At 41.6% G+C, this 12559-nt stretch overlaps 1 protein-coding gene across 12 annotated transcripts in view; it reads left to right on the top strand.

The window, feature by feature from the left end:
* Positions 1-12559, top strand: part of SLC25A13 (solute carrier family 25 member 13) — a 104816-nt gene that overhangs the window by 90308 nt on the left and 1949 nt on the right. For all 12 annotated transcript variants that reach the window (XM_068934902.1, XM_068934897.1, XM_068934903.1 and 9 more), the window contains 3 exons: positions 7396-7534; positions 11567-11725; positions 11807-11897. In XM_068934902.1, coding sequence (XP_068791003.1) covers positions 7396-7534; positions 11567-11725; positions 11807-11897 — 389 coding nt within the window. The remainder of the gene's footprint in view (positions 1-7395; positions 7535-11566; positions 11726-11806; positions 11898-12559) is intronic.

Raw genomic sequence — 12559 nt, 5'->3', positions numbered from 1 at the left:
AGAAAATCTGTTAGAGTCCTATATAGTAATCACTGTGGAAGAATGTACTTTCATTACTTGTAGCTGCAGCCAGAAGATGCAAAGAATTATGTATGTCAAACCTAGCTTCATAAGGCAAATTCCTGCATGTCTTGACAAGATCTACCGCTTGTTGTTTAAATTTATATATTTTGTATTAATTTCTAACTGTGAAACACTTGTGGTTTTTAAAATAAAACAGCTGCACACCCCTGATACAGATAATTTCAATGTTCCTCTCTTGCATTAACAGAAAAAAACAACGCACAAATAAATTTTATGTCTCACATCAACCAATTAACACAGGAAATTTACATAAACCCTTTCTGCATCAGCTGGGTGATTCTTACATTGTTTTTGATTGTAATTATCCCAGGATTCTACTATCCAAATGAAAAACCTTTGCTGATCACTGAGAAGCTGGGTTACATGGTTTTTGGTGCCCCTCTATATTTAAGAATTTAATATTCTTTCAGGCCATTCATTGGCATGTTAACGTGACATTCTACTATGATAGTGACCCAAAATAATTCACATTAGTACACTGTGGAGATCTGTCCGTTGCCTCTTACCCTTCCACGGTGCAACTCCAAGAATTGTCTTTCCTACACCCTCATGTGCCATGTGCTCCCCTAACCATCTTGGTGGCCCTGCAGTGGACTCCCTCCAGTGTGGCAATGTCTTTCTTCTACTGGGGAGCCCAGACATGGATACAGTGCTCCAGATGTGGTCTCACCAGGGCTGAATGGAAATAATCAGTTCTCTAACAGTCTTGCTAAGACAGCCCAGGATGTGGCTGACCTTCCTCACTGTAGAGACATACTGCTGACCCATGCTCTGCTTGTCTACTAGCACCGCCAGGACTTTTTCTGCAAAGCTACTTTCTGGCCACTCAGCCCCAGCCTATCCTGCTGCATGGGGTTATTCCAACCTAGATGCAGGGCTTGCATTTGCTGTTCTGAACTTTGTGATGTCCTATCAGCCCATTTCTCCATCCTGCTGAGGTCCAGCTGAATAGCAGCCTTGCTCTCCAGCACATTAACTACTTCTGCACTTCTCTTATCATCCACTAATCTGCTGAAAGTGCAGCCCCTATTCCACCAACTTAACTACAAAGATCCTATGGGACACAGTCTCAAAGGCCTTGCTAAAGTTAAGATGTACAACATCCACTGCTTTCCTTTATCCACAAGCCTGGCAATCAGCTTGGTCAGGGACTATTTGGTAAATCTACGCTGGTTGTTCCCAGTTTCCCTCTTGGCATTCACGTGTTTGGAAATGGCATCCAGGAGCGTTTAATCCATAAACCTGCTATGGACTGAGGTGTGTTTGACGAGCTTTTAGTCTCCCAAATCTTGCTTCTTGTTCTGCTTCAAGATGGGTGTGATGTTTGTCTTTTTCCAGTCATCAGAAACCCCCTGATTGACTTGACCTTTTGAAGATAATAGCAGCTTCACAGCAACATCAGCCAGCTCTCTCAGCACCCTTGGAGGTATCTCGCCTGGTCCCATGGATTGTATACGTCCAGATGGATTCAGTGCTCTGTCTTCCTCTACTGTAGGTAATGCTGCACTCCTGCAGACTTTTCTGGTAGGCTCATGAAACTGAAAGGCTCGAGGGCAGAGGCAAAGAAGTAATTTCTCTGTCTTTTCCATGTTCTTTGTTGCTGGGTCCCCTGCCTCATTTTACTGCTGATGTACTTACAGAAGCCCCTTCTTACTTACCCTCACACCCCTCCCTAAATCCAATTCCAGCTGAGCTTTGGCTTTCCTGACTCCATCCTTGCGTGCTCAGGCAATGCTTCTGTATTTCTCCTGGGTAGCCCATCTCCATCTCTGCCTCCTTGGTACTTTTTGCATTTGAGCTCAGACATGAGTTCCCCATTTTTCCATGCTGGCTTTCTGCCCCGTTTGCGCAGAGTTCTGCATAATGGAATGGCCTGTCCTTGTTCTTTGAGGAGGTTGTCACTGCAAGATCAGTATTCGCATACCTTTGTAACTCTCAGCATTTTACCTGGGAGAGGAAATGCTATCATGGCGTGTAGAAGTTCTGATCAGATGATTTAGAGATCCCTTCTCTTCTCCTCCTCTCCCTTTGCTACTAGAGAATTTTCCGGACCACAGGAAAATTTTTCTCCCTTCAACTAAATGTCTATCATGGTAAATAAAACAGTTTAAAGCCCAAATTGCCTTCCAGACTCACTCTGCCCTCACTGGGTGTTAGATACTATCAATTTGTAATGAAAAGTGAGTTAGACATAAAAGAAGATGCAAGTTAACCTCAGCAATAAGAAGTTTTAGCAAAAAGGTTATTAGGGTAACTGCTGGGTTGAACCTCTGTTCTTTAAAGCTAGAAAACAGATATATTTTTTTCTGCCCTTGTCTAAACTTCTGGAATATTTGTGTAAATAAGTATTTTAGGACATTGTCCTCCTCAAAACCCTCCTTTGGGGAGGTGCATTGCACCACTTCTGCTGAGGGAATTTGTTTCTTCTGTTTGTCTTCTTTCTGCCAGTAATTGTTACTGTGAAAGCACCATGGCTTGGAAGCTTACAACTAGTAAATTCTTCTTTAACTACAGATATTCTGTAGATGTAGCTGTAGATGGCAGCTATTCTTAAAAATATAAAGAGCCAGTATATCCCAGTCAGGGAGAGTATCACTTAATCTAAGTAAAAATGTCATTTATGTTGGCAGAAGTGAGAAAGATACATTCCGGGTTCTCAGTATTTGCAATAGTTTTTATTTAATTTCTGGTCACAACAGAATACGGAAATGATTGTGCAAAATCAGCTAATATACTTCCTATCTTCTGCCTATCTTATACGGTAATATGCATAAAGTCCTCTTAAAGTCAGTTGAATTTATATTCTGTTGGTTTCCAAAGACATCTTTAAAATATACATTTAAATACACATTATAAGTGTACCCACTTATTTTGTACATCATAGAAACTCATATGCATGCATATAATATTTAACATGAAATGCTTAATAAAATATTCCTTTTACAAATAATCATTCTGGACAGTGTTTTACAGCATAACAGGCAATGCCACTTGGTAATTTTGCACATCTCATCCAGAGAAGATGGTAAATAATACGGTGGTAAAAGATTCTTGGAGGAAATGATACATTGGTTGTGGTCATGTTTATGATCACAATTACTAGAAGGTATTTAGCTCAGATTCGTGCTTTGGCTGATAGCACGAACACAGTTTGCATTTCCAAAGCTAGCCAGAAAAGTTTCCAAAAATCTATTCTTTTTTTTTTTTTTTTTTGACCACTTCATAGACTGGCTTCTGATGTGCTGACATGGAAATTGTAATCTCAGTTGACAGGATGTGTACCAAGCTCCCACCTGATAGCTTTTGGTAACAGGGAAGGAATTTCATGTCTTCGAGTTGTGGGTTTGCAACAGAGTAATAAACATACTAAACTGAAAGTTTTGAGTTATGTTAATATGCATCCGTCACGCTTATTTGTGACTGTATTCTCATATGCAAATACATGCAATTCAAAAAGTTGCTTTGAAAATAAGCAGAAAAACCCTTTCATCTAAGAAGTGCAATAATTTGTGTATGTAAATTCAATCTGAATTACTGGCCCAGCATTTGAAAAGTGTTTTATTTCTGTAACTTGATGTGCTAAATCAGTTTCATGTATTGATTGGTATAAATATGTGTGAGCAAGAACCTATAGCAGCTTTTAAGGCCGTGTCATTTTACAGTAGAAAAAATGACAGCCCCTGAAAGCAAATGTCAGTAGTATTTGACTGTCTGTTTCCAAAACTATCAGGTGCTGTTAGAGCTCTGATTGCAAAGGGTTAAGTCTGTAGTAAAAACCAAGAAGAATGCAAAATGATCAAGAAATGACATGCTGCCTATTGTTTGTAGCTATAGGATCAAAATAACAATTATACATGCCAAATAAATTCTAAACCTGTAAAGGAGAAAAAGAGGGGGTGGCTGTAAGTACAGGTGCCAGAAGCATTAAATAACCCTCTCAGACAAGGTGCACCACTGTTGTCTTGAATACTGCTAGGTCCCCCCAGTCTGGCATTTTTCCCCCTACGCTAGACAATGTGCATTCACGGCAGGAGACTAGGTTAAGCCTGCGTCTCCCAGACCTGCCGGCTCCTTGTGCCCAACCCGACACAGAGGTGCCTTTGTCAGTATAATTACCCTCCCCTTGTAGTAGAAATAGTTTGTTTAGAGCCTTATTTGCAGGTAGAGCTGGTATAAGCAGGAATTAGCATGCTAAAGAACCTGCCCCTGCACTGACTTGGGCTTATTTATCAGAATCTTTCGACAATCTGGGATTTTTTTTTCCTCCATTGGTTTATTCAGTGAGATACTATCCAAGATTAAGAGCTTTAAGGTTATTAAAGAGATTGAAGATGGGAGCCAACTGGCTGTTACATTAGGGAGGCGCATGTCATGGTGTGTAGGATCTCCCAGCAATTTCATGCCTGGCAGGTCTGCACCTCGGCTGCCAGAATAAACTCGGGCGGATGATCCTTACCGCTTTCTGGGGACTGATTAAAACTCCTTTTGGCTTTCAGCACGTTGTCCACATCAAAAAGGTGCGAGAAGTAAAATAAATGTTTCTTTTGCTTTTCAAGATACTGTGGCCAATCTCCCTAAGCCTTCCTAATTGGCCTAGGCTGGTTGCGGATGATTAACTTGAAGTTAAATGAGGCCTGCTTTTAAACATGCTTTCCCAGACTTTAAACAGAATGATGAGGGGAAACTTTAGACTGTTGTGATATTGGAAAAGAGCCAAACTGGGTTATTATTAAAGTGGATCCAAGTCTGGATCCAAGTTTTGTTTACTCTTAGCCAACTTAGTTCATGGGCATCCTCTCTCTCTGTGTGTACCCGACTGTACGTTGTAAGTGATATTAACAACACGCTGTTCCTGTCTTGTGAAAAAAGTCCTGTAACGAAGGAAAGGGGAGGAACATTAGCAGCTCAGGTTGAGTTGAAAGTTGCTTGCAATTTGGAGTTTATTGATTTCCATAAGTTACTTCAACTATGTAGAGATATTTCAGAGTATGAAGAGAAATGCAGAGGAAAATCGTGCACAGTGTTTTAATGACACCATTGCAAAGAAAGTAAAAGTAATGCGCCCTGAGGGCAAAGGCGGTGTAGGGATTTGCTCTGAGGAGAAGTATGCTCTAAAAATAAATTTTTACAGAAACTATGTTGGTGTGTGAATGTTTCATAAGTAAATTTCAAATTTTTTCTGTGAAGTAAATATAGCGCTGACGTCTGATCATTCAAAAGTTGTTTTTTTCAAACAGAACTTGGTAACCCCCCCCCCCAGACTTTTTTTTTTATGTGCAGATTGCAGGCATACGGTAAACCAGGCTTCTCTTGCAGCATGAGAGGCCAGAATTCTTGTGTATATGTTGAATACAAAAGATTCACCTTCTTTATACCTTAAAGGTAAAGCGTATGGCCGTTGCAGATAATTTTGAGAGGAGAATCCAGCCCAGTGTTCATTTTGTTCAGTGGCTGATAATTCCAGTCAGCACAGCTGAACAGTGGAGCGGTTGCACGATTGCCATGTTTTGAGTACCTTCCTGGCATTTTCTTTAAGAACTAAAAGCTTTTTAGTATATCTAAGAAAAGCGTAACGAGAACCAGTGACTGCGAGCGTAAATCAGACAGCTTCAATTGAGAAATAAGGCAAACTTCCTCAACAGCAAAAGTAATTAACCACTGGGAGGAACTGTCAGGGGAAATGGTGAATTCTCAATTTGTGAATGTCAAGAAATAAGTTGAGAAAGTCCCTCTGGAAAGAGAGTGGGATTTGAGCAGAGCACATCGAAGGCGCTGCCCTAGGTAACAAAGTAAAACGTAATGGTCCCTGGCATATGGAAGGTCTGACTAGAAGATCTAATGGCTTTTTTTAAACATAAATTTTATTTTCTCAGAGGCATTCTCTGACTGCAAATTACACTTATTAGCATCTTCTGTGGACTAGCATGCAGGAATTGATCTTACCATAATACATCCCGCTCACCAGCCTGTGCCTTGCCTCACTGAAATGTGCTTTTTCAGTTCTTCAGCCACCTTAGAACTTTTGCATGTTTGCTTGAGAAACAGCATCCAGCTTGCATAAGCACTGTATTTGCACTACTATTACCAGACAACCTAACTTACAGATATGTTCAGGCATATCATTAGATTCAGCTAAATTCAGTGAATATTAGTGCATTATCGGTGGCATATCTGGCACTGAGCCACTCCGTGGTAGAACAGTATACAAGAGAAGTACAGTAATGAAGGCACCTCCAGGAGAGCTCGTGGGTGAACCTCAAGCAGGTTCACTGTGACTCCATTCCCTGCTTCACAGAGAGGAGGATTAGCCTTGCCCCCAAACCATTTCTTTCCGAAGCTCAAAAAACTTCACCCTTGCTGTGTCTTCCTGCCAATCTCAGTCACGGTGTATTCAGGCTCTGGTGTTTGCTGGATCTCCACATTGAGAAAAGGTGGATTGCAAGTCCCTTTTGCTGTTGGAACCTGGCTATTATTTGGTATTTCAATTTTGCTGACCTCCTGTAGTGGCATTTCGTTTTTCATTGTGCTTGAAAAAGTTAACTGCTTACTACTACCCCAAAACTTTTCTTGCCTGTTTGCCACCACCCTCTTAGATTTGAAATCAGCTGTATCATCTATAACTTCATTGGCTGTTTATACCACTTAAGGAAACTGATAGCAAGGTGGATTTAACAGTAAGAGCTGAAATTTATTTGAAAACAAACTGTATTCCACATAATTTGTACTTTAAAAACAAATAAATCATTCTGTTACCGTTCTGCTAATGCAAAAGAATTGGTATTGTGGGCATCATCTCTTTCCCTCAGTACATGTGGGATTATCAGTTACATACTCTGCATAGATGTATGGACTGGGCACTGTTTTTTTCCACAAAGCATTTATTATAAGTAGGAATAAGAAGGGACAGACGTCTCCTGTGACTCAATCTTCTTCAGACTTATCCTAAACTTCTTGCACTGCCACATGGCTAAAATGTCAGCTATTTACAATTCGGCAAAAGTGTTATCAGAGCTTACGCCAACACATGACATTTTCTCTATTACCGGCAAATAACTGCAGTGTTAGGGATTGAGGGAGAACAAGTAGACAAGATAAATACAGTGATAGAACTTATTGAACCAAGAAACGATACGCACACTCCTCAGCAGACTGAAATACCTGTATCTCAAAATTCTGAAAAGAGAAATTGCTTTTTCTCTAAATCCTTTGCAACAAAAGAAAAAATTATGATGTTGCCTTGTTCTCTGATGTTCATAGTTCACGATGTTAAATCTGTTCAGTCTCAAGACTTGTTCTCTTTGCTTAACACAGGGTGCTAAGGCGTGTTTTCTGCGTGACATCCCCTTCTCTGCCATTTACTTCCCCTGTTATGCTCATTTGAAATCTTCTTTTGCAAATGAAGATGGGAGGATTAGCCCTGGATATTTGCTGTTGGCTGGATCAATAGCTGGTAAGTGCCTAAATTTCTTCTGGCATTGTACGTTACATTGCACCTGCAGCACAGTAGCTACGGCTGTGAGAACTCTGAAAAGCTTGGAAGAATCATACGTGTTTTACAGCCTTGTGCCCAAATAACAGAAAAGTCCATGCCTGTGCCGTAGAAATGAGCTGATGCTAAAAAGAAAGAGACTGTAAGTTCCTGGTGTCTTCATAATGTTCAAGAGGAAAAGAGAAGGGAAAGGTTTAAGTTCTGATGTTTTGTCATCACATATCATCTTTCCTTATGAAGTTACTGTGCTGTTCTCAGCTTTGGTTGGCTGCCTGGCAAAGTTTTGTTGAAATGGCTTATAAATAAAATCACTGCATTCTTGAAATTCTTTATGATCAAAGGAATCTTGAATTTTGGTATATGGCACCCAAAAGCCATGCTAGCAATACAGCTCTCTGAACACATGGTGAGCAGACTGTGACAAAATAACGAAAACTGCTTACTACTGACAGTATCCCATGCAGTTACTTAGCTTCATGAGGTTTTCTCTTGGATTTTACTTTTACCAATTTTTTTGTATTAAACAAAACAGAAACAGATGCAGGCTTTTACTGAATATTTTTAAGGTACAAGAAACAATGTAAAAATAAAGCTGAACCCCTGATTATGACAAATGGTAGAAATGTAAAGGGCTTGGGAAAGGTTTGCTCTGCTCTGTGCAGAAGGAAAAGCTGCATATGCCGTGTTTTGCTGGAAGTCAGTTTTGGAAGAAATCATCAACTTGGATTGTAGTGTTTTGCCTACAGCGACAAGGACTTGGCAGAGAAGAAAGCAAATGATGTGGCTAGTTGTCGCCTGTACTGGAAGTTGTTGATGCCTGGCATATGCAGATGTGAAAGAGGTGCTGAATGGAGCACTTGTTTGTTTTAGTCAGCTACATAGCGGATACCATAGCCAGATAGATAGTGCTTAAATTTTCATGGATACATTGGAGCGTGTCAGAACCAAAGGGAGAAGATGGAGATAAACTTTGTGGCCTAAATTTGCCTTTGTGCCTGCTGTTTAATCCATCCCTGGTATGGAGCACCAGCTGGTAGCTGTCTTGCAGAGAGGGCACCTCAAGAGTCCTTCTCCTTCTATGGCCAGAGTTCACAAGTTCCCTTCAGGGAACAAATGGATTCAAAAGTTTCTGCAGCAGGACTATTAGGGGAGTGTGCAATAGGCAGGAGGGCTCCCGTCAATGCTCACAAAGCAAGTGTTTTCATCAGGTTAATTAGGAGCTAGCTATTCAGCCTCTTTGAGCTTCACCAACCTTCTTCCTCCAATGTGGCTGGTATGTTATGTGAGCTGCTGTGACCTGCTGAGGTAGAAAAATGATGGAGAGGCATGAATCCAGTATAGACAGGTAGTTTAGCTGTGTTTTCCTATTTGATTTTAAGTGTTCTTCTCCCAGAGGAAACTCTCCTCAGTCAGAATTATATATGGGGCTGTGTCTCCTGAAGAGCATGGACCTTTCTTACCAAGCACGTGGTATCCACATTTTGGATATAGCTAAAGCTTGAGTGTGTAGATCAGTTAGTCTGTCTTGTTGAAGCACGTAGCTTTAGGTCTTCGTGTTTGCTCTGTATGCACTAGCTCATAGTCCAGAGGACTAGAGCAGGAACTAGGCAAATCAGCCTTAAAAAACCCTTGTCATCTCCCCCACCCCCCATCCCAAAACAGAGCCAACTCCTAAGCACCTTAGCAGGAGCTTAAATCCAGCTTGTTTCTCACCCGTTTTAATGGGACAAAATCATTTTTGAACTTTAGATCATATTTACAGACTTGAAACATAAGCTGGCATTTTTAAGCCAAGTCATTTCTTAGATTTTCCTATTTTTCTCTTTCTAGCCATTGTCAGGTGATTGCAGACTGAGATAACTGTCTCTTTGAAGTTCAGGCACAGAAGCAGTCTTTATTATTGCTGATATGGCTTACCAAACTAGCTATAATGTGAATTTTATTCAGTGTTTCCTGTGAATTCCAGTCTAAGTTAACTCTCATGAGCAAATTACAGTATTACAGATACAATACCCATCATAGTTTTTACAAAAACAAGAAATTGCTTTTGTTAAATACATGCCCTCACCAAATTCACTTGTATGTCAGCTCTGTGATTTGCCACAAGAAAGTCAAGGGCAAGATGCAGAAAAACTTCCTACGAAACACTGGCTGAGACTGTAAATGGTGCCTGCTGGTCTCTGGGGTGGTGTGTGGGCCTCTGCACTTTGGGGCTCTCGCCTGCTCTTCTGACGCTGCAGCCCGTTTTCAGAAATGCCTGTGAGCTCCAGGCAGTGGTGGAAAACTCCGGGGACTTGGCTGTTCAAGCTGGCCGGGCTTACAGGCACACCTGCACCTTTTCCAGTGGATGTTGCCTGTGCTGTGCATATTTTTTGCCTTTTTGTTCTTGTTGGGATCACATGCAACAAAAATTTGCATGTCTTCTATTTTGATCTGCATCTGTTTTTCACTGTTTACCAGATGTCTCAACCTGTTGTGCCACAGCATTTTCTGAAGAGATGATTCTAATATCAACTGCAGGATCTCTCCTTAATTTGCTCCATCTGCTTATTGGTTCTGTGAACTTCCTTCTCCTCTGCTCAGTCCTCTTTTTTATTGTCAGCGCCTGCTGTGTTATTTGTCTTATTTCGATTGTAAGATCCTCAGGGCAGTGACCTGTAAATTTTTATTTGTCTGTAAAGTCTTTTGTGCTGTATAAATAGCTCTTAAAAGCAGGAATAAAAAAATCTTTAAATACAAAATATTCCCAGTAATAAGGAATGAGGAATAAGGAGGTGGAAGTCAATGTGTAGCAAGCAGAATTGTTTCTAAGTATGTCCTTCAGTTTTCCTTGAAAACTCTGGTTGTCTCTCGAAGGACAAAAGTCCAGCTTTAAATTGAATACTCAACCAGTATCCTGGATTGGGTAAGTGTAAGCAAAGAGGAATTTCAACATTTCTAGAGCTGAGAAACCTATACCAGGTTTTAGCACTTGCCTGCCAGACTGACTAGAAAGTTCAGTGTGTGTGTGTGTTGTTTTCTGGGGTCCAGGAGAGGAGGAAGAGTCCTTATTTTAATAATATGCATACGCTTACCTCTGAGAGTAGTCGGCAAGAAGGGTGTGTTGGTGCTTGAAGCCAGACCATGCTGGCTTGGACAAAAGTTGTTACAGAATTATTAAGCCTAAAAAATAGCAAAGGAGATTTATGCATCTGCATCTGACCAAATTGGTTTGGAACAGATGCTGAATGGAAAAGTAATAAAACCATAAGAGACGGTGTCTTCTGGGTACAGTCTCGCTGCTTTTTTTTTTTTTTTTTTTTTCCTGAACATGGGCAGCCCCAGTTTGGATAGGAATGATTTTAGAAGTACTGCCAACTGGTAATTTGGTATTTGATGCTTTCAGTTGATTATCTGCCAGGGTAAATTTAAATCTTCCTCCAAGTGCTCTGCTGAGGATGTCAGCTGTGGCTTTGCAGCTGAGCAATCTGCCATTCCTAATGAGAAAAATGAACCTTTTTCTGAACCTTAGCTCTCACGCCTTGCTGAGTGCACACAGCATTATCTCACTCTTGGTAACATTGCTGCATGAGGTGAAAGTGTGCGTGTGTGCGCATGTGTGTGCGGACAGGCTACTCTAGTGCAGCGAGCAACCAGGATGCCAGGAACCACAGAGAGGCGTGAAAAGGAAAGATCGACCTCACCTCCAAAAACTTTATGCCTATTAACGAGGCAAGTTTCTGGTTAGTGCTAAAAAATGCAGGCTGTGCCTCCCAACTTGACAGGAAGCATGCGAGAGGGTCATTCCCCCAGGAGAAGCTTTCGGTGGGTGAAGCCACGTCCGCAATGGCTGCCTCCTGCTGCTTGTTCTCCTTTCCAGCTCCTGCTGAAATCAAATGTGGCTGGATTCTTCTGATGTGCAAACGAAAGGTGCAGTTACCCCTGCTTATCGAGGCAGGTAGCACATGTGACAAATCAGCGGTACCCACCTGATGGTTTCTCTGTTGTGTGTAGGTATGCCTGCAGCCTCTCTGGTGACCCCTGCGGATGTCATCAAAACAAGGCTGCAGGTGGCAGCCCGGGCAGGGCAGACCACCTACAGTGGTGTCGTAGATTGTTTTGCAAAGATCCTTCGCGAGGAAGGTCCAAAGGCTCTGTGGAAAGGAGCAGGAGGTGGGTGAAACAACTGTGATTACTAAGCGATTTTAATTGTGTTTTTTCTGTCTCTTATGAGCTGTTTTCTTTTCTTTCAAGCTCGTGTATTTCGATCTTCTCCTCAGTTTGGTGTTACTTTGGTGACTTATGAGCTGCTGCAGAGATGGTTTTACGTGGACTTTGGGGGAGTGTAAGTATGTGATGTCTGAACCTGCGGTGGGACCCCGAAGCTGCACTCTGTTCTGTGCAGGTCTTTTGTGCTCCTGGATGTGTCCGTGCGGAATCAGGGGTTTGCCATTATGTAGGACATGCTGAAAAGGCTTTGTAAATATTATTTATGCCACACTACACTTCTAGAGGTTAGGAGGATATCCCAGTACCTGTCTCACAGCAAGATATTGTCACATGTTATATCACTGTTCTAAGCTGAGGTCCTGCGTTAGTATAAACAGAGAGACAGTGAGATGTTCAGTAATGAGGTGGGGATATAACTGCAGGGGAAATTTCATGCCCATCAGTCAGGATGCGTACTGCATTCGTCCTCAGGTATTTAGCAGAGGAGCTGTGTCCCTGATTAGGCAGGGCTTTTGACATCCAAAGCCTCTAGAGGTGTCACTAAGTCAGAACAGTATTTGTTGGAGCCTCAGCTTTGCCTCCTTTCTTTGTTGCAAACCAAGAGATCTGAAATGGCCGTTGCTGACTTTGTACCCACTGCACAAGAGCCAAGTGTGTCTGGGCAACCTCAGCAACATTAGGTTAAAATACAGACTAGCTCCATAGAGATCACAAGGAAGCAATGAATGCTTTGGTGCTGCTGCTGGCCTCAGTCATCTGACAAGCTTAGAGTTGAAT

The sequence above is a fragment of the Struthio camelus genome, chromosome 2 (assembly GCF_040807025.1).
Source record: "Struthio camelus isolate bStrCam1 chromosome 2, bStrCam1.hap1, whole genome shotgun sequence".
Taxonomy (NCBI): Eukaryota; Metazoa; Chordata; class Aves; order Struthioniformes; family Struthionidae; genus Struthio; species Struthio camelus.
Note: the sequence above shows the minus strand (reverse complement) of the source record. Positions and strands in the feature narration are given on the sequence as shown.